Genomic DNA, 22,697 nt, shown 5'->3' with positions numbered 1-22,697 from the left:
TTTCACCCTGATATTTCTTCTATTGTTCCTTGGCCCTCGGCAGAATGACTGGGGGATGAGGGGAGTGGGAGGAGTATTTAAGCCTTTGGCTGGGGTGTCTTTGGCTCCTCCTGGTGTCCAGGTTCTTATTTCCCAAAAGTAATGAATGCAGCTGTGGACTCTTTCCATCAGAAGAAAAGGAAATTATCAGGTAAGCATAATTTATGTTTTTGTTTTTATCAGACTTAAAGGGACAGTTCACCCACATTTTTTCTCCCCTTTAATATGTTCCCAATGATCCATTTTACCTGCTGGAGTGTATTAAATTGTTTACAATTAGCTCCTTTACCCCTATTTTGGCATTTGAAATATCTGATTTAGCCTGTGGTATCCTCACCTATACTGAAAGTTTTTATACTGGAGTCTCAGCTATTGAAAAGCCTATCGGCTAGATTTGGAGTTTGGCGGTAAAAGGGCTGTTAACGCTCCGCGGGTTTTTTTCTGGCCGCACCATAAATTTAACTCTGGTATCGAGAGTTCAAACAAATGCTGCGTTAGGCTCCAAAAAAGGAGCGTAGAGCATATTTAGCGCAAATGCAACTCTCGATACCAGAGTTGCTTACGGACGCGGCCGGCCTCAAAAACGTGCTCGTGCACGATTCTCCCATAGGAAACAATGGGGCTGTTTGAGCTGAAAAAAAACCTAACACCTGCAAAAAAGCAGCGTTCAGCTCCTAACGCAGCCCCATTGTTTCCTATGGGGAAACACTTCCTACGTCTGCACCTAACACTCTAACATGTACCCCGAGTCTAAACACCCCTAGCCTTACACTTATTAACCCCTAATCTGCCGCCCCCGCTATCGCTGACCCCTGCATTACACTTTTAACCCCTAATCTGCCGCTCCGTAAACCGCCGCCACCTACGTTATCCCTATGTACCCCTAATCTGCTGCCCTAACATCGCCGACCCCCTATGTTATATTTATTAACCCCTAATCTGCCCCCCACAACGTCGCCGACACCTACCTACACTTATTAACCCCTAATCTGCCGAGCGGACCTGAGCGCTACTATAATAAAGTTATTAACCCCTAATCCGCCTCACTAACCCTATCATAAATAGTATTAACCCCTAATCTGCCCTCCCTAACATCGCCGACACCTACCTTCAATTATTAACCCCTAATCTGCCGACCGGAGCTCACCGCTATTCTAATAAATGTATTAACCCCTAAAGCTAAGTCTAACCCTAACACTAACACCCCCCTAAGTTAAATATAATTTAAATCTAACGAAATAAATTAACTCTTATTAAATAAATGATTCCTATTTAAAGCTAAATACTTACCTGTAAAATAAATCCTAATATAGCTACAATATAAATTACATTTATATTATAGCTATTTTAGGATTAATATTTATTTTACAGGTAACTTTGTATTTATTTTAACCAGGTACAATAGCTATTAAATAGTTAAGAACTATTTAATAGTTACCTAGTTAAAATAATTACAAATTTACCTGTAAAATAAATCCTAACCTAAGATATAATTAAACCTAACACTACCCTATCAATAAAATAATTAAATAAACTACCTACAATTACCTACAATTACCTACAATTAACCTAACACTACACTATCAATAAATTAATTAAACACAATTGCTACAAATAAATACAATTAAATAAACTATCTAAAGTACAAAAAATAAAAAAGAACTAAGTTACAGAAAATAAAAAAATATTTACAAACATAAGAAAAATATTACAACAATTTTAAACTAATTACACCTACTCTAAGCCCCCTAATAAAATAACAAAGACCCCCAAAATAAAAAATTCCCTACCCTATTCTAAAATACAAAAATTACAAGCTCTTTTACCTTACCAGCCCTGAACAGGGCCCTTTGCGGGGCATGCCCCAAGAATTTCAGCTCTTTTGCCTGTAAAAAAAATCATACAATACCCCCCCCCAACATTACAACCCACCACCCACATACCCCTAATCTAACCCAAACCCCCTTAAATAAACCTAACACTAATCCCCTGAAGATCTTCCTACCTTGTCTTCACCATCCAGGTATCACCGATCCGTCCTGGCTCCAAGATCTTCATCCAACCCAAGCGGGGGTTGGCGATCCATAATCCGGTGCTCCAAAGTCTTCCTCCTATCCGGCAAGAAGAGGACATCCGGACCGGCAAACATCTTCTCCAAGCGGCATCTTCTATGTTCTTCCATCCGATGACGACCGGCTCCATCTTGAAGACCTCCAGCGCGGATCCATCCTCTTCTTCCGACGACTAGACGACGAATGACGGTTCCTTTAAGGGACGTCATCCAAGATGGCGTCCCTCGAATTCCGATTGGCTGATAGGATTCTATCAGCCAATCGGAATTAAGGTAGGAATTTTCTGATTGGCTGATGGAATCAGCCAATCAGAATCAAGTTCAATCCGATTGGCTGATCCAATCAGCCAATCAGATTGAGCTCGCATTCTATTGGCTGATCGGAACAGCCAATAGAATGCGAGCTCAATCCGATTGGCTGATTGGATTAATTGTAGGTAATTGTAGGTAGTTTATTTAATTATTTTATTGATAGGGTAGTGTTAGGTTTAATTATATCTTAGGTTAGGATTTATTTTACAGGTAAATTTGTAATTATTTTAACTAGGTAACTATTAAATAGTTCTTAACTATTTAATAGCTATTGTACCTGGTTAAAATAAATACAAAGTTACCTGTAAAATAAATATTAATCCTAAAATAGCTATAATATAAATGTAATTTATATTGTAGCTATATTAGGATTTATTTTACAGGTAAGTATTTAGCTTTAAATAGGAATCATTTATTTAATAAGAGTTAATTTATTTCGTTAGATAAAAATTATATTTAACTTAGGGGGGGTGTTAGTGTTAGGGTTAGACTTAGCTTTAGGGGTTAATACATTTATTAGAATAGCGGTGAGCTCCGGTCGGCAGATTAGGGGTTAATAATTGAAGGTAGGTGTCGGCGATGTTAGGGAGGGCAGATTAGGGGTTAATACTATTTATGATAGGGTTAGTGAGGCGGATTAGGGGTTAATAACTTTATTATAGTAGCGCTCAGGTCCGCTCGGCAGATTAGGGGTTAATAAGTGTAGGTAGGTGTCGGCGACGTTGTGGGGGGCAGATTAGGGGTTAATAAATATAACATAGGGGTCGGCGATGTTAGGGGCAGCAGATTAGGGGTACATAGGGATAACGTAGGGTGGCGGCGATTTGCGGTCGGAAGATTAGGGGTTAATTATTTTAAGTAGCTTGCGGCGACGTTGTGGGGGGCAAGTTAGGGGTTAATAAATATAATATAGGGGTCGGCGGGGTTAGGGGCAGCAGATTAGGGGTACATAAGTATAACGTAGGTGGCGGTCGGCAGATTAGGGGTTAAAAATTTTAATCGAGTGGCGGCGATGTGGGGGGACCTCGGTTTAGGGGTACATAGGTAGTTTATGGGTGTTAGTGTACTTTAGGGTACAGTAGTTAAGAGCTTTATAAACCGGCGTTAGCCAGAAAGCTCTTAACTCCTGCTTTTTTCAGGCGGCTGGAATCTTGTCGTTAGAGCTCTAACGCTCACTGCAGAAACGACTCTAAATACCAGCGTTAGAAAGATCCCATTGAAAAGATAGGCTACGCAAATGGCGTAGGGGGATCTGCGGTATGGAAAAGTCGCGGCTGTAAAGTGAGCGTTAGACCCTTTAATCACTGACTCCAAATACCAGCGGGCGGCCAAAACCAGCGTTAGGAGCCTCTAACGCTGGTTTTGACGGCTACCGCCGAACTCTAAATCTAGGCCTAAGTAAACACAGCCAGCAGAATAAATTACACTCCCAGTGGGTGCAGGAAAGTTAATGGGACAGTTTACCCAAAAAGTTATCTAATTTTAAATGAAAGTGTATGATTAGTTATAAACATTATTGCTGAACAATCTGCAAGAATTGTTTTTCTTAATGTGTAAATATTTTTAAATATCAGTTTTCAAAGTACATTACCAATACCCAGTGAAATATTTTTTGGCCGTGCGGCCAGTCTGCTTTCACTCACTTCAGTGCAGAGCCCATGTGCCTCCCCCAACTGTGACGTCACGGCAAGGAAGCGAGTCCGTGTTTAACTGTAAATTGGAATGCAGGTCTAGTAATTTACAGGCTTGTGGGTCAGTCAGATTATACATGGCTTTCTTTATCACGGCTTGGGAGCAGAATGTTTTACCTCTGCCAAAGAATCTCCATTTAACCCTTTGCTACTCTACTTTAGTGAATAAACTTGACAGCAAATACATTTTTTATTTAGGATACATGCAGGTGAAGCTCATGGCATTGTATACACACTCAAGATTGAGTATACATAACATTTGCATGGATTAAAATAGCTTTACTTGATTGGTCAGGGGGGTGATAATAGATCTTTGTTGTCCAGCCCTTTTTAACTAGGAGTTCCAGTAGCACTGAGAGCAACAGGTACGGTACAAATTAAAAGCTAAATAAAACTTTTTATATTGCGAAGTTTATTGTTTATACATTGGTTTTAAATTGTAAGACTGTGTGTTAATGCAGCTAAGCATTTGCAGCTTTAATGTGAACTGGTCCTTTTAGTACTAAAATGATAATTTTCCATTGTTCTCTCTACAGTAAGTATTGAGCTTTGGTGTTCACAGACAAACCCATTGTAGTAGGCTGTGGTTTAAATGCACAAAACCAGCTACTTCATATATACAAATAAACCTGAAAATTTCCCATACATTTTATACTCTGCAGCTGGTATAACAATTCCATTAAAATACATAATCTAAAAACTATTTTACAGTGTACTATCCCTTTCAGTTTAAGCAAAATTTGCTGACAGTAAATTTTCTGTATTTTTGGCATCTCTTATCCTATACATGTGCTCAGGCTATTTTGTGTTCTCTCATTACCTCCCATTTGCCTCTTGGTGCTGACGTTTCCACTGATTATAGTTGGTCTTTTCACTAGCCAAGCAGTGACGCATCTTCTGGGTTAATCCTGAAATGACACGTAGCATACGCTACAAAAACATGCGGACAATTAAAAACTCTGCTGCTCCTATTCCAGAAAGTCTATGAGAGAGTGCGCAATAACTATTAACGAGCTCAAGCTTGCGTTTATGGTAGAGGTATGGCCTCTCTGGGAATTGTAAGCACGCTTACTACTAAGCTGCCCGCTGCATTCGCTTGCAGATTTAACCACACGGCAGGCAGCGGTGTCTCAGAAGCATGAGGGGCAATGCAACGAACTCCATGAAATTAAAATTTAGGAGGCAGGACTAAATCTTTGGGTGCCAATGGAAAATCAAGGACTGGGCTAGAGCATGAGCCTCCAGTTAAATTTCTAGTAGCTTGAGTTTGTATATTCACAGCAATGTGGGGGGATTATTATGTGTGACAGACAGAATCAGAGTTAAAGCTATGCCAGAACTTCATATACCTCTGTCCTAAAGAAAATATAAGTGGGATACAGTATATGTCTGCTTATGCCCAGTATTAGCAGAAAACTTGCAACTTCTGCCCACATTTGCGGAGACTGTTTGCATTCATGTTTGTATATTAGATAGCTATATATCTGTATAGATATAGATGCCTAAAGGTGCATCTGTAGTATAATTTTTCTGGACTGTTCAGTGATAGACCCTGTGTTTTTTTTATTTGTTTTTTTTAGAGGTTTGCAACATTGAGATTCTGTTTAAAAATTTGTTTGATACTTGCTAGTAAATTGACTGATTATTTTTGGTGTTATTCATTATCTAAAAAAGGCAAACCATAAACAAGTAGCCAAACCTACAGCAAGAACCTCTATGCCAATCTTTATGGATTGCAGATTATTGTAAAGTAGTTGGTATATTTTTGGTTTAGTGAAGTAAAAAAAACAAAAAGTGGTTGCTGAGAGATGAAAGGGCATGCAGACCTAATTAGTCTACATCGGAACAATGTTCCGATGTGGAAGACTGTAAGTACCTGCATTGTTGTCCTTTTACCTGAAATATGGAAATCAGATTACACACACATACACTTTTTGTAAATAAAATATACATTTAAAGACCCACTCATTTATTTAATTTGCACTTTTTAACTTTTCTTTAATATGTGTTGTGATAAAATGTATGTACAACACTCACCCTTGCTCAAGTTCCAATCACATTTGATATCACAATTGGATCATGAGTGAGTTTTGAGTTGATGTGTACACAACCTGCTTCTGTATACTCAGCAAGCTGTGTGACCAGAAAAGTTATTGAAAAGACTGATAATTATGAAATTAATAATGTTTGCAAGCATATGGAAAATGTGCTTTTAGCTGCATTTGAAATGCATTTTAAATTCGGTTTTATGTAACTTTATAATGATTTTGCACAACAAACCAATACGGGTGCATGCATCCTGATATGCATTTTAAATACAGCTGGAATGTCCATTTAATTCATCACTTCTATGTTCATTTAATCTCATAACAGGATTATTTGATTTTAGTGTTCAAGATTTTATATTAATTTTACACTTAATTTTTTATTTAATCAGGTGATAAATCAAATCAGCCTTCCTCAAGTCCTTCCAGTTTGATTCTTCGTACTTCTTCATTGGATGCCCTTGCTGCTCCTTACCTTTCTGGCCAGTGGCCTCGTGATAATCATGGACAGACGGCTCCTTGTATGAGAGATCAATCCACACAGGTAAGTGATTGTAAACTGTTTTTGCATTTTAGATTTGGTTTGTCAAATTAATTTTTATCGCCTATATTATGGATCATTTCTCTTGTTAAGTGTATCCAGTCCACGGATCATCCATTACTTGTGGGATATTCTCCTTCCCAACAGGAAGTTGCAAGAGGATCACCCACAGCAGAGCTGCTATATAGCTCCTCCCCTCACTGCCATATCCAGTCATTCTCTTGCAACTCTCAACAAAGATGGACGTAGTAAGAGGAGAGTGGTGTATTATAGTTAGTTTTTTAACTTCAATCAAAAGTTTGTTATTTTTAAATGGTACCGGAGTGTACTGTTTCATCTCAGGCAGCATTAGAAGAAGAATCTGCCTGTGATTTCTATGATCTTAGCAGAAGTAACTAAGATCCACTGCCGTTCTCACATATTCTGAGGAGTGAGGTAACTTCAGAGGGGGAATGGCGTGCAGGTTTTCCTGCAATAAGGTATGTGCAGTTAATATATTTCTAGGGATGGAATTTGCTAGAAAAATGCTGCTGATACCGGATTAATGTAAGTTAAGCCTTAAATGCAGTGATAGCGACTGGTATCAGGCTTATTAACAGAGATACATACTCTTATAAAAGTGTAATATATAACGTTTGCTGGCATGTTAATCGTTTTTATATATGTTTGGTGACAAAACTTATTGGGGCCTAGTTTTTTTCCACATGGCTGGCTTGATTTTTGCCTAGAAACAGTTTCCTGAAGCTTTCCACTGTTGCAATATGAGTGGGAAGGGCCTATTTTAGTGCTTTTCTGTGCAGATAAAAATACTGACAGAGACATTCAGCTTCCCTCTGCATGATACAGGACATCTCTGAAGGGCTCAAAAGGCTTCAAAGTCGTGTTTGAGGAGGGTAACAATCACAGTAGACTGGCAGTTGTTGTGACTGTGTTTAAAAAAACGTTTTTGTCATTTATTATTCTGTTTTTGTTATTAAGGGGTTAATCATCCATTTGCAAGTGGGTGCAATGCTCTGCTGACTTGTTACATACACTGTAAAAATTTTGTTAGTGTAACTGCCTTTTTTCACTGTTATTTCAAATTTTGTCATTTGTTTCTCTTAAAGGCACAGTAACATTTTTTTATATTGCTTGTTAACTTGCTTTAAAGTGTTTTCCAAGCTTGCTAGTCTCATTGCTAGTCTGTACAAACATGTCTGAAACAGAGGATACTTGTTTATTATGTTTAAAAGCCATGGTGGAGCCCCATAGGAGAATGTGTACTAAATGTATTGATTTCACCTTAAACAGTAAAGATCAGTCTTTATCTAAAAAAGAATTGTCACCAGAGGGGTCTGTCGAGGGGGAAGTTATGCCGACTAACTCTCCCCACGTGTTGGACCCTTCGCCTCCCGCTCAAGGGACGCACGCTAATATGGCGCCAAGTACATCAGGGACGCCCATAGCGATTACTTTGCAGGACATGGCTGCAATCATGAATAATACCCTGTCAGAGGTATTATCCAAATTGCCTGAATTGAGAGGCAAGCGCGATAGCTCTGGGGTTAGACGAGATACAGAGCGCGTAGATGCTGTAAGAGCCATGTCTGATACTGCGTCACAATATGCAGAACCTGAGGACGGAGAGCTTCAGTCTGTAGGTGACATCTCTGAATCGGGGAGACCTGATTCAGAGATTTCTAATTTTAAATTTAAGCTTGAGAACCTCCGTGTATTGCTTGGGGAGGTAATAGCTGCTCTGAATGACTGTGACACAATTGCAGTGCCAGAGAAATTGTGTAGGCTGGATAAATACTATGCAGTGCCGGTGAGTACTGATGTTTTCTTTCATGTAATTAACAAGAGTCCATGAGCTAGTGACGTATGGGATATACATTCCTACCAGGAGGGGCAAAGTTTCCCAAACCTTAAAATGCCTATAAATACACCCCTCACCACACCCACAAATCAGTTTTTACAAACTTTGCCTCCAAGGGAGGTGGTGAAGTAAGTTTGTGCTAGATTCTACGTTGATATGCGCTCCGCAGCAAGTTGGAGCCCGGTTTTCCTCTCAGCGTGCAGTGAATGTCAGAGGGATGTGAAGAGAGTATTGCCTATTGAATACAGTGATCTCCTTCTACGGGGTCTATTTCATAAGGTTCTCTGTTATCGGTCGTAGAGATTCATCTCTTACCTCCCTTTTCAGATCGACGATATACTCTTATATTTACCATTACCTCTACTGATTCTCGTTTCAGTACTGGTTTGGCTTTCTACAAACATGTAGATGAGTGTCCTGGGGTAAGTAAGTCTTATTTTCTGTGACACTCTAAGCTATGGTTGGGCACTTTATTTATAAAGTTCTAAATATATGTATTCAAACATTTATTTGCCTTGACTCAGAATGTTCAACTTTCCTTATTTTCAGACAGTCAGTTTCATATTTGGGATTATGCATTGAATTATCATATTTTTCTTACCTCAAAAATTTGACTTTTTTCCCTGTGGGCTGTTAGGCTCGCGGGGGCTGAAAATGCTTCATTTTATTGCGTCATTCTTGGCGCGGACTTTTTTGGCGCAAAAATTCTTTTCCGTTTCCGGCGTCATACGTGTCGCCGGAAGTTACGTCATTTTTTGACGTTATTTTGCGCCAAAAATGTCGGCGTTCCGGATGTGGCGTCATTTTTGGCGCCAAAAGCATTTAGGCGCCAAATAATGTGGGCGTCTTATTTGGCGCTAAAAAATATGGGCGTCGCTTTTGTCTCCACATTATTTCAGTCTCATTTTTCATTGCTTCTGGTTGCTAGAAGCTTGATATTTGGCATTCTTTCCCATTCCTGAAACTGTCTTATAAGGAATTTGATCTATTTTGCTTTATATGTTGTTTTTTCTCTTACATATTGCAAGATGTCTCACGTTGCATCTGAGCCAGAAGATACTACAGGAAAATCACTGCCTGCTGGATCTACCAAAGCTAAGTGTATCTGCTGTAAATTTTTGGTAGCTATTCCTCCAGCTGTTGTTTGTAATAATTGTCATGACAAACTTGTTAAAGCAGATAATATTTCCTTTAGTAATGTACCATTGCCTGTTGCAGTTCCCTCAACATCTAAGGTGCAGAATGTTCCTGATAACATAAGAGATTTTGTTTCTGAATCCATAAAGAAGGCTTTGTTATTTCTCCTTCTAGTAAACGTAAAAAGTCTTTTAAATCTTCTCTCTCTACAGATGAATTTTTAAATGAACACCATCATTCTGATTCTTTGGACTCTTCTGGTTCAGAGGATTCTATCTCAGAGATTGATGCTGATAAATCTTCATATTTATTTAAGATGGAATTTATTCGCTCTTTACTTAAAGAAGTACTAATTGCTTTAGAAATAGAGGATTCTAGTCCTCTTGATACTAATTCTATACGTTTGGATAAGGTTTTTAAAGCTCCTGCGGTTATTCCAGAAGTTTTTCCTGTTCCTAATGCTATTTCTGCAGTGATTTCCAAAGAATGGGATAAATTGGGTAATTCATTTACTCCTTCTAAACGTTTTAAGCAATTATATCCTGTTCCGCCTGACAGGTTAGAATTTTGGGACAAAATCCCTAAAGTTGATGGGGCTATTTCTACCCTTGCTAAACGTACTACCATTCCTACGTCAGATGGTACCTCGTTTAAGGATCCTTTAGATAGAAAAATTGAATCCTTTCTAAGAAAAGCTTATCTGTGTTCAGGTAATCTTCTTAGACCTGCTATATCATTGGCTGATGTTGCTGCAGCTTCAACTTTTTGGTTGGAAACCCTAGCGCAACAAGTAGCAAATCGTGATTCTCATGATATTATTATTCTTCTTCAGCATGCTAATAATTTTATCTGTGATGCCATTTTTGATATTATTAGAGTTGATGTTAGGTTTATGTCTCTAGCTATCTTAGCCAGAAGAGCTTTATGGCTTAAGACTTGGAATGCTGATATGGCTTCTAAATCAACTCTACTTTCCATTTCTTTCCAGGGAAACAAATTATTTGGTTCTCAGTTGGATTCTATTATTTCAACTGTTACTGGTGGGAAAGGAACTTTTTTACCACAGGATAAAAAATCTAAAGGTAAAAACAGGGCTAACAATCGTTTTCGTTCCTTTCGTTTCAACAAAGAACAAAAGCCTGATCCTTCGTCCTCAGGAGCAGTATCAGTTTGGAAACCATCTCCAGTCTGGAATAAATCCAAGCCTGCTAGAAAGGCAAAGCCTGCTTCTAAGTTCACATGAAGGTACGGCCCTCATTCCAGTTCAGCTGGTAGGGGGCAGGTTAAGTTTTTTCAAAGAAATTTGGATCAATTCTGTTCACAATCTTTGGATTCAGAGCATTGTTTCAGAAGGGTACAGAATTGGTTTCAAGATGAGACCTCCTGCAAAGAGATTTTTTCTTTCCCGTGTCCCAGTAAATCCAGTGAAAGCTCAAGCATTTCTGAATTGTGTTTCAGATCTAGAGTTGGCTGGAGTAATTATGCCAGTTCCAATTCCGGAACAGGGGATGGGGTTTTATTCAAATCTCTTCATTGTACCAAAGAAGGAGAATTCCTTCAGACCAGTTCTGGATCTAAAATTATTGAATCGTTATGTAAGGATACCAACGTTCAAGATGGTAACTGTAAGGACTATATTGCCTTTTGTTCAGCAAGGGAATTATATGTCCACAATAGATTTACAGGATGCATATCTGCATATTCCGATTCATCCAGATCATTTTCAGTTCCTGAGATTCTCTTTTCTAGACAAGCATTACCAATTTGTGGCTCTACCGTTTGGCCTTGCTACAGCTCCGAGAATTTTCACAAAGATTCTCGGTGCCCTTCTGTCTGTAATCAGAGAACAGGGTATTGTGGTATTTCCTTATTTGGACGATATCTTGGTACTTGCTCAGTCTTTACATTTAGCAGAGTCTCATACGAATCGACTTGTGTTGTTTCTTCAAGATCATGGTTGGAGGATCAATTTACCAAAAAGTTCTTTGATTCCTCAAACAAGGGTAACCTTTCTGGGTTTCCAGATAGATTCAGTGTCCATGACTCTGTCTTTAACAGACAAGAGACGTCTAAAATTGATTACAGCTTGTCGAAACCTTCAGTCTCAATCATTCCCTTCGGTAGCCTTATGCATGGAAATTCTAGGTCTTATGACTGCTGCATCGGACGCGATCCCCTTTGCTCGTTTTCACATGCGACCTCTTCAGCTCTGTATGCTGAACCAATGGTGCAGGGATTACACGAAGATATATCAATTAATATCTTTAAAACCGATTGTTCGACACTCTCTAACGTGGTGGACAGATCACCATCGTTTAATTCAGGGGGCTTCTTTTGTTCTTCCGACCTGGACTGTAATTTCAACAGATGCAAGTCTCACAGGTTGGGGAGCTGTGTGGGGATCTCTGACGGCACAGGGAGTTTGGGAATCTCAGGAGGTGAGATTACCGATCAATATTTTGGAACTCCGTGCAATTTTCAGAGCTCTTCAGTTTTGGCCTCTTCTGAAGAGAGAATCGTTCATTTGTTTTCAGACAGACAATGTCACAACTGTGGCATACATCAATCATCAAGGAGGGACTCACAGTCCTCTGGCTATGAAAGAAGTATCTCGAATTTTGGTTTGGGCGGAATCCAGCTCCTGTCTAATCTCTGCGGTTCATATCCCAGGTGTAGACAATTGGGAAGCGGATTATCTCAGTCGCCAAACGTTGCATCCGGGCGAATGGTCTCTTCACCCAGAGGTATTTCTTCAGATTGTTCAAATGTGGGGGCTTCCAGAGATAGATCTGATGGCCTCTCATCTAAACAAGAAACTTCCCAGGTATCTGTCCAGATCCCGGGATCCTCAGGCGGAGGCAGTGGATGCATTATCACTTCCTTGGAAGTATCATCCTGCCTATATCTTTCCGCCTCTAGTTCTTCTTCCAAGAGTAATCTCCAAGATTCTGAGGGAATGCTCGTTTGTTCTGCTAATAGCTCCGGCATGGCCTCACAGGTTTTGGTATGCGGATCTTGTCCGGATGGCATCTTGCCAACCATGGACTCTTCCGTTAAGACCAGACCTTCTGTCGCAAGGTCCTTTTTTCCATCCGGATCTGAAATCCTTAAATTTAAAGGTATGGAGATTGAACGCTTGATTCTTAGTCAAAGAGGTTTCTCTGACTCTGTGATTGATACTATGTTACAGGCTCGTAAATCTGTATCTAGAGAGATATATTATAGAGTCTGGAAGACTTATATTTCTTGGTGTCTTACTCATCATTTTTCTTGGTATTCTTTTAGAATTCCGAGAATATTACAATTTCTTCAGGATGGTTTAGATAAGGGTTTGTCCGCAAGTTCCTTGAAAGGACAAATCTCTGCTCTTTCTGTTCTTTTTCACAGAAAGATTGCTATTCTTCCTGATATTCATTGTTTTGTACAAGCTTTGGTTCGTATAAAACCTGTCATTAAGTCAATTTCTCCTCCATGGAGTTTGAATTTGGTTCTGGGAGCTCTTCAAGCTCCTCCGTTTGAACCTATGCATTCATTGGACATTAAATTGCTTTCTTGGAAAGTTTTGTTCCTTTTGGCCATCTCTTCTGCCAGAAGAGTTTCTGAGTTATCTGCTCTTTCTTGTGAGTCTCCTTTTCTGATTTTTCATCAGGATAAGGCGGTGTTGCGAACTTCTTTTGAATTTTTACCTAAGGTTGTGAATTCCAACAACATTAGTAGAGAAATCGTGGTTCCTTCATTATGTCCTAATCCTAAGAATTCTAAGGAGAAATCGTTACATTCTTTGGATGTTGTTAGAGCTTTGAAATATTATGTTGAAGCTACTAAATCTTTCCGAAAGACTTCTAGTCTATTTGTCATCTTTTCTGGTTCTAGAAAAGGCCAGAAAGCTTCTGCCATTTCTTTGGCATCCTGGTTGAAATCTTTAATTCATCTTGCCTATGTTAAATCGGGTAAGACTCCGCCTCAGAGGATTACAGCTCATTCTACTAGGTCAGTTTCTACTTCCTGGGCGTTTAGGAATGAAGCTTCAGTTGATCAGATTTGCAAAGCAGCGACTTGGTCCTCTTTGCATACTTTTACTAAATTCTACCATTTTGATGTATTCTCTTCTTCTGAAGCAGTTTTTGGTAGAAAGGTACTTCAGGCAGTGGTTTCGGTTTGAATCTTCTGCTTATGTTTTTCATTAAACTTTATTTTGGGTGTGGATTATTTTCAGCAGGAATTGGCTGTCTTTATTTTATCCCTCCCTCTCTAGTGACTCTTGTGTGGAAAGATCCACATCTTGGGTATTCATTATCCCATACGTCACTAGCTCATGGACTCTTGTTAATTACATGAAAGAAAACATAATTTATGTAAGAACTTACCTGATAAATTCATTTCTTTCATATTAACAAGAGTCCATGAGGCCCACCCTTTTTTGTGGTGGTTATGATTTTTTTGTATAAAGCACAATTATTCCAATTCCTTATTTTATATGCTTCGCACTTTTTTCTTATCACCCCACTTCTTGGCTATTCGTTAAACTGATTTGTGGGTGTGGTGAGGGGTGTATTTATAGGCATTTTAAGGTTTGGGAAACTTTGCCCCTCCTGGTAGGAATGTATATCCCATACGTCACTAGCTCATGGACTCTTGTTAATATGAAAGAAATGAATTTATCAGGTAAGTTCTTACATAAATTATGTTTTTCCAATACCTAAAAGGCTTACAGAAATTATTAGTAAGGAGTGGGATAGGCCCGGTGTGCCCTTTTCCCCACCTCCTATATTTAGAAAAATGTTTCAAATAGATGCCACTGCACGGGACTTATGGCAGACTGTCCCTAAGGTGGAGGGAGCAGTTTCTACTTTAGCAAAGCGTACCACTATCCCGGTTGAGGACAGTTGTGCTTTTTCAGATCCAATGGATAAAAAATTAGAGGGTTACCTTAAGAAAATGTTTATTCAACAAGGTTTTATTTTACAGCCCCTTGCATGCATTGCGCCTGTCACTGCTGCGGCGGCGGCATTCTGGTTTGAGGCCCTGGAAGAGGCCATCCATACAGCTCCATTGACTGAAATTGTTGACAAGCTTAGAACTCTTAAGTTAGCTAACTCATTTGTTTCTGATGCCATTGTTCATTTGACTAAACTAACGGCTAAGAATTCCGGATTCGCCATCCAGGCGCGTAGGGCGCTATGGCTCAAATCCTGGTCAGCTGATGTGACTTCAAAGTCTAAATTACTCAACATTCCTTTCAAGGGGCAGACCTTATTCGGGCCTGGTTTGAAAGAAATTATTGCTGACATTACTGGAGGTAAGGGTCATACCCTTCCTCAGGACAGGGCCAAATCAAAGGCCAAACAGTCTAATTTTCGTGCCTTTCGAAATTTCAAGGCAGGTGCAGCATCAACTTCCTCTGCTTCAAAATAAGAGGGAACTTTTGCTCAATCCAAGCAGGCCTGGAAACCTAACCAGTCCTGGAACAAGGGCAAGCAGGCCAGAAAGCCTGCTGCTGCCTCTAAGACAGCATGAAGGAGCGGCCCCCTATCCGACAACGGATCTAGTAGGGGGCAGACTCTCTCTCTTCGCCCAGGCGTGGGCAAGAGATGTTCAGGATCCCTGGGCGTTGGAGATCATATCTCAGGGATATCTTCTGGACTTCAAAGCTTCTCCACAAGGAAGATTTCACCTTTCAAGATTATCTGCAAACCAGATAAAGAAAGAGGCATTCCTAAGCTGCGTACAAGATCTCCTTGTAATGGGAGTGATCCATCCAGTTCCGCGGACGGAACAAGGACAGGGGTTTTATTAAAATCTGTTTGTGGTTCCCAAAAAAGAGGGAACCTTCAGATCAATTTTGGATTTAAAGGTCCTAAACAAATTCCTCAGAGTTCCGTCATTCAAGATGGAAACTATTCGAACCATTTTACCCATGATCCAAGAGGGTCAGTACATGACCACAGTGGACTTAAAGGATGCCTACCTTCACATTCCGATTCACAAGAATCATCATCAGTTCCTGAGGTTTGCCTTTCTAGACAGGCATTACCAATTTGTAGCTCTTCCATTCGGGTTGGCTACAGCCCCAAGAATTTTTACAAAGGTTCTGGGCTCACTTCTGGCGGTCCTAAGACCGCGAGGCATAGCGGTGGCTCCTTACCTGGACGATATCCTGATACAGGCGTCAAGCTTTCAAATTGCTTATCTCATACAGAGATAGTTCTGGCATTCCTGAGGTCGCATGGGTGGAAAGTGAACGAAGAAAAGAGTTCTCTATCTCCTCTCACGAGGGTTTCCTTCCTAGGGACTCTAATAGATTCTGTAGAAATGAAAATTTACCTGACGGAGTCCAGGTTATCAAAACTTCTAAATGCTTGCTGTGTTCTTCACTCCATTCCGCGCCCCACGGTGGCTCAGTGCACGGAAGTAATCGGCTTAATGGTAGCGGCGATGGACATAGTGCCATTCGCGCGCCTGTATCTCAAACCGCTGCAATTATGCATGCTCAGTCAGTGGAATGGAGATTACACAGATTTGTCCCCTCTACTAAATCTGGATCAGGAAACCAGAGATTCTCTTCTCTAGTGGTTATCTCGGGCCCATCTGTCCAAGGGTATGACCTTTAGCAGACCAGATTAGACAATTGTAACAACAGATGCCAGCCTTCTAGGTTGGGGTGCAGTCTGGAACTCCCTGAAGGCTCAGGGTTCATGGACTCAGGAGGAGAAACTCCTCCCAATAAATATTCTGGAGTTAAGAGCAATATTCAATGCTCTTCTGGCTTGGCCTCAGCTAGCAACACTGAGGTTCATCAGATTTCAGTCGGACAACATCACGACTGTGGCTTACATCAACCATCAAGGGGGAACCAGGAGTTCCCTAGCGATGTCAGAAGTCTCCAAGATAATTTACTGGGCAGAGACTCACTCTTGCCACCTGTCAGCGATCCATATCCCAGGTGTAGAGAACTGGGAGGCGGATTTTCTAAGTTGTCAGACTTTTCATCCGGGGGAATGGGAACTCCATCCGGAGGTGTTTGCTCAATTGGTTCTCCGTTGGGGCAAACCAGAATTGGATCTCATGGCGTCTCGCCAGAACGCCAAGCTTCCTTGTTACGGATCTAGGTCCAGGGACCCAGAAGCGGCACTGATAGATGCTCTAGCAGCGCCTTGGTTCTTCAACCTGGCTTATGTGTTTCCACCGTTTCCTCTGCTCCCTCGTCTGATTGCCAAAATCAAACAGGAAAGAGCATCGGTGATATTGATAGCGCATGCGTGGCCACGCAGGACCTGGTATGCAGACCTAGTGGACATGTCATCCTTTCCATCATGGACTCTGCCTCTGAGACAAGACCTTCTAATACAAGGTCCTTTCAATCATCGGAATCTACTTTCTCTGAGACTGACTGCATGGAGATTGAACGCTTGATCCTATCAAAGCATGGCTTCTCCGAGTCAGTAATTGATACCTTAATACAGGCACGAAAGCCTGTCACCAGGAAAATTTACCACAAGATATGGCGTAAATATCTTCATTGGTGTGAATCCAAGAATTACTCATGGAGTAGGGTTAGGATTCCTAGGATATTGTCCTTCCTCCAAGAGGGTTTGGACAAAGGATTATCAGCTAGTTCTTTAAAGGGACAGATTTCTGCTCTGTCTATTCTTTTACACAAGCGTCTGGCAGAAGTTCCAGACGTTCAGGCATTTTGTCAGGCTTTAGTTAGAATTAAGCCTGTGTTTAAACCTGTTGCTCCTCCATGGAGCTTAAACTTGGTTCTTCAAGGGGTTCCGTTTGAACCCCTTCATTCTATTGATATCAAACTTCTTTCATGGAAAGTTCTTTTTCTGATGGCTATTTCCTCGGCTCAAAGAGTCTTGGAGTTATCTGCCTTACATTGTGATTCTCCTTATCTGATCTTTCATTCAGATAAAGTTGTTCTGCGTACAAAACCTGGGTTTTTACCTAAGGTGGTTTCTAACAAGAATATCAATCAAGAGATTGTTGTTCCATCATTATGTCCTAATCCTCCTTCAAAGAAGGAACGTCTTTTGCATAATCTAGACGTAGTCCGTGCCTTGACGTTTTACTTACAGGCTACTAAAGATGTTCGCCAAACATCTAACCTGTTTGTTGTTTACTCTGGACAGAGGAGAGGTCAGAAGGCCTCGGCAACCTCTTTCTTTTTGGCTTCGGAGTATAATCCGTTTAGCCTATGAGACTGCTGGACAGCAGCCTCCTGAAAGGATTACAGCTCATTCTACTAGCGCTGTGGCTTCCACCTGGGCCTTTAAAAATGAGGCCTCTGTTGAACAGATTTTATATATATATGTGTGTGTATGAGTATATGAAATGTAACAAAGCAGGAAACAGCACTCTCTGGACTTAAGTTTTAAACAAATAGTTTAATTGGTAACGTTTCGGGGAATGCTCCCCTTCATCAGACCAACAGCATACAAGTGAATCAAACATTTAAATACACATAAACCCCTCCCCTTAGTGCAAAAAAACGCCAAAAACAGGTTGCCATGGCAACCAAACATACAGTGCAGAGTAAATAATGTACATCAAGCAACAATCACATCAAAGAGTCCCGTAAGGCATCAATTTATGAATATTAAGTATCAATGATGAGTATCAGATGGTCATCTAACCACAGCAATAGTTCAATATGTTGCATATCATAAACACTGTATCATATATACGGTAATATCACAACCTACTAAATAAAAACTGCAACAGCAGAACAAGATATCCCTCAGGTGTAAGCTACTCTGAAGCGCACCTATCGTCCTTTTGTCAAGCGTATATACATAATATTACACCAAATTCTATCGTCAACAACACTCATGTACAGATAGTTATCACCAATCATATAGGTTCATGTCAAAATATTATTATTAGGTAAATGGGGACCCCATCCCATAAAGTACGTGTCATCAATGGCCCTATACAAACCCCACGGGTTAAGTTTAACAAGGTCTATGTGGCGTGTATGAGCTAAAGTAGTATTAAATGCCGTTGCTGATTCCCAGCGTGTCTTACCGATTGTGTGTGTCTGATCCCGGTCTGGCATTAGCACTTACAACTAGCAGTCTTACTAGCGAGATATCAGAGTCAGTGCGCACGCGTATCAGCCTAGGGCGGCCCGCCCCTACTGTGCCCAGCTCCATTTCTAATTGGTAGTGGGGGACAAGCCCATATCCCGGTGTAGGAAAAGTTGGTATTAGGCAATATGTGGCATCTAGGGGAAGGTAGGAACCCTGTCACCATATGAATGTATCAGGGCAATCAAACTCACAGGTACGGTGCTAGATGTCTCTATGTAACCCTCAACAGACGTAAAGGACTGTGCATAAATGTATAAAGGTTGTGACTCTGTACGTCAGTCGACCCTCTAACACATAGACAAGCTGGAGACAGGATCGATGCTGTTATAGTAGTGTAAGCGCTTAGCCACAGACAGTAGTGTTTGATTGTCCCTATGGGGCACGCCTTTCGCAAGATCTAGGGAGCGTATAGGGATAAAAGAAAAACATAAACAAACTAAAAAAAACTAAAAATACACCATAGTCATAATGGGGTAGACCAAATTTTGTTTGCACCATGTACCTAATATATAACTCCACGGACTGTTTGTGTCCACAACTCAGGAGAGCACACTAGATGCACGAAAAAATAGTAAAAGTAATTGTTGGAGTGGTATAAGCGCTCAGCCACATATGGGCATGCTGATTGGCCCAGTAGGACAAGCCTTACTCAAAATCGGTGTTGTGTCTAAGGATAAGTAAAATAAACATACAGATAAAAATTACTGTTAGTGTGGTATAAGCGCTCAGCCACATATAAGCATGTTGCTTGGCCCAGTGGGACAAGCTTTACTCAGAAACAGTGTTGTGTCTAGACATAGAGAAAATAAACATACCGATCAAGCCCAATGTGTCACAGACCTATGCCTACTGCAGTTTAGTCAAACATTCATCCCACACAGGGAATACAGCACGGGATGGGTACACATATTAGGGTATTATATGGTGTTTAACTTGCATAATAACCTCAAGTATATAAATAGAAGTCCATAATGCATCCTAGGAGGTAAACAATAAAGATTTAGAGAGTTCTATGCAGCCAGATTAAATCATAGAAAACAATGCCAGTCTATTCCCATATTCAAACCTCTGGGGTGTATAGTGTCCAGTTTGAAGATCCACTCAGCCTCCTTCTGTAGTAGACGAGTGTCCCTATCCCCTCCCTGAGGCAGAGGGGGTACGTGATCAATGAGTTTGAATCTTAGATCAGCCACAGTCTGACCCTTCTCCATGAAATGTCTGGCCACCGGCTGATCACTCTTTCCTTTATCAATTGCCGTCCGAATGGCACTCCTATGGTTAGCCATCCTTTTCTTGATGTCGTCTGAAGTTTTACCTATGTAAAATAGGCCACAGCTGCAATTCAGCATGTAGATCACAAATTTTGTGGTACATGTAAGGTAATGCTTAATCTTGTAACTTGGATTATTGTGTGGATGTCTAAACTGCTTGCATTGTAGCATGGAGTTGCATGTAACACAGCTTGGACATTTGTAGGAACCTCTTTTGGTAATCGGTGTAACCTTGTTGTAGCTGTCAGTTGGATCAGTCTTCATTAAAATGTCTTTTAGGTTTCTTCCCCTTTTGTACCCAATCCTGGGTGGTCCATAGCTCTGATAAGGTAGTGAAGGGTCCGTCTGAACAATATCCCATTTCTCTTTTAGAGTTACTCCCAGTGTTCTGGTACTGGGTGTATATGCTGTGATGAAATTCATCCTCTTCTGGTGGTCTCCTTTAGTCGTCTCCATGTGTACCTGCGACCTTGCGTCCCTGATGATGCTGCAATTGTATCCTCTGTTGTAGAATCTTGATTCCATCTCATTTAGTTGTAGCTCACGGTTCTTGTCAGATGTATTATTGCGGTAGACTCTCAGCATCTGCGCCTTGGGGATTGCCTTTATGAGTGATCTGGGGTGGTAGCTAGAAGCGTGCAATAGTGTATTTCTATCAGTAGTCTTCTTGAATAAAGTTGTTCCAAGTCTGTTATCAACTTTGTAAATTCTTAAATCAAGAAAATCCACTTCCTTGTAACTGGACACCTCTTTAAGTTGTACCTGTCCCCCTATTGAGTTCAGGGATTCGACCCACTCAGCAAAAGACTCAATTGTTCCTCGCCAGACTACAATGATATCATCTATGTAGCGTTTGTAAAAGCGTACTTGTTGGTTGTCATACACCTTGAATATGTTTTCCTCAACAGGCTCCATAAACAGGTTCGCAAATGCGGGTGCCATATTCGAGCCCATGGCCGTTCCCATTAACTGATGATAGAATCCTCTCTCGAATTTGAAATAGTTCAGTTTGAGGCATAGGGACAGGAGTTCAACAATAAAGCTGGTGGGGGGACCCACATAAGGGCATCTCTCAAGGCAGTTGGTAATTATCTCCATCCCCATATCATGGGGTATAATGGTATACAAGCTTGTGACGTCAAGGCTAGCAAGCACATCACCTGGTTGTATGTCAGTCAGTTCTGTGAGGTATGTAATAAGTGCAGACGAGTCACGTAGATAAGACCGCATATTCATAACCAGTGGTTGTAGCATAGAGTCAACGAACCTAGCCAGGGGTTGCAAAAGGGACCCCCGTGCTGAAACTATGGGGCGTCCAGGTGGATGTATCAGTTGCTTGTGAATCTTAGGTAATGTATAAAGAATTGGCCTGACTGGATACTCAGTAGTCAGCCAATCCTTCGTTGTTGAGTCTATCCAATTCATTTGTGCTGCATGCTCAATGACAGAGTCAATCTGTGCCTTAAAGGTAATGGTGGGATCACAAGGAAGGGGTTTGTACGTAGCGCTGTCCGCCAGTTGTCTGTCTATTTCAGTTTTGTAATCCTGCAGGACAACCGCACCACCCTTGTCCTCTGGACGTATGACTATTGTAGAGTCATTTCTAAGGTATTGTACAGCTTCCCAATCAGTTGCTGTCATGTTGTTTCTAGTGGGGCCATGTTCCCTTTGTCTTAGTCTTTGTTGGATAATACGAGTGTACGTTTTAATACTCGGATTGGTCGTAGGAGGTTCAAATGTGCTTGGTTTCTTAAAAGGATGTCTATTATCTTCCATCTTTATTCCTTGGAAGAAGTCACCCAGTTTTAATTGCCTCTGGAAGCGCATAGTGTCAATATACGTAGAAAAGTCATCAGGTTTAGTAGTGGGTACAAAGGAGAGGCCCTTCATAAGTACTCGCCTTTCGTTGTCATTCAGAACATGTTGGCTGAGGTTGACCGTCACATCCTCCTCCTCCTGCAGGGTAACGGGGGTCTTCTTCCAAAAGCCCCCCCTGCGTGTGTGTGGTCTTCGCCCCTTCCCCTGGAGCGGGTGGTAATGCCTAAAAAAGGCTGTGTGCTGTGTTGATTATCAGTCTCTTGAAGCCGGTCATTCGGGTAATCTGTGTCAGAGCCAGAGCTTGAATCCACCGTGTTCAATTGTTGGCGTGTATATGTTCTAAATCTCCTTTGTCTCCTTGGTTGGTACTGGGCCCTCTCAACAGGCCCAAGTGTCCATCGGTACACTTTTTTCTCCTTGTAATCCTCCATGACATAGCCAAGCTTCTTATTCTTGAAGGCAATTAGAGCATTATTGTATTCACGCAATTGGTTATTAATCTTGTCCATCCAATTCTCTGATTTGTCTTGCATTAGGATATGTCCTTTAATCTCCTCCAAATTACTGATATCATCTTTTGTCTTTTGCATCTGACTTCTGACCTCCTCGACCACTAGTAAGATCAAGTCCAGGGAGCACTTATTCAATATTGCCACCCACTTTCTGCAAAAGTCAGCATTTTGTCTGCCTATGGTGGGCACGTTATTGATTCTGAAGCCCCTAGGTATCAGTCTCTTTCTATGATACTCCGAAAGGTAAATGCCATGAAGTTTAAGATCCACTTCTCTCTTCTTCAGTTTGATGAGATGATTGTACACA

At 40.9% G+C, this 22,697-nt stretch overlaps 1 protein-coding gene across 1 annotated transcript in view; it reads left to right on the top strand.

Moving 5' to 3' along the window:
* The window catches only part of FAM117B (family with sequence similarity 117 member B), a 578,958-nt gene that overhangs the window by 38,429 nt on the left and 517,832 nt on the right, over window positions 1-22,697 (top strand). Inside the window, 1 exon segment of the mRNA XM_053698684.1 lies at window positions 6,551-6,702. Within this exon segment, the coding sequence (XP_053554659.1) occupies window positions 6,551-6,702 (152 nt within the window).

Source organism: Bombina bombina, chromosome 1 (genome assembly GCF_027579735.1).
Source record: "Bombina bombina isolate aBomBom1 chromosome 1, aBomBom1.pri, whole genome shotgun sequence".
Taxonomy (NCBI): Eukaryota; Metazoa; Chordata; class Amphibia; order Anura; family Bombinatoridae; genus Bombina; species Bombina bombina.
The sequence above is the reverse complement of the archived record's forward strand: the minus strand, read 5'-3'. Positions and strand labels throughout refer to the sequence as shown.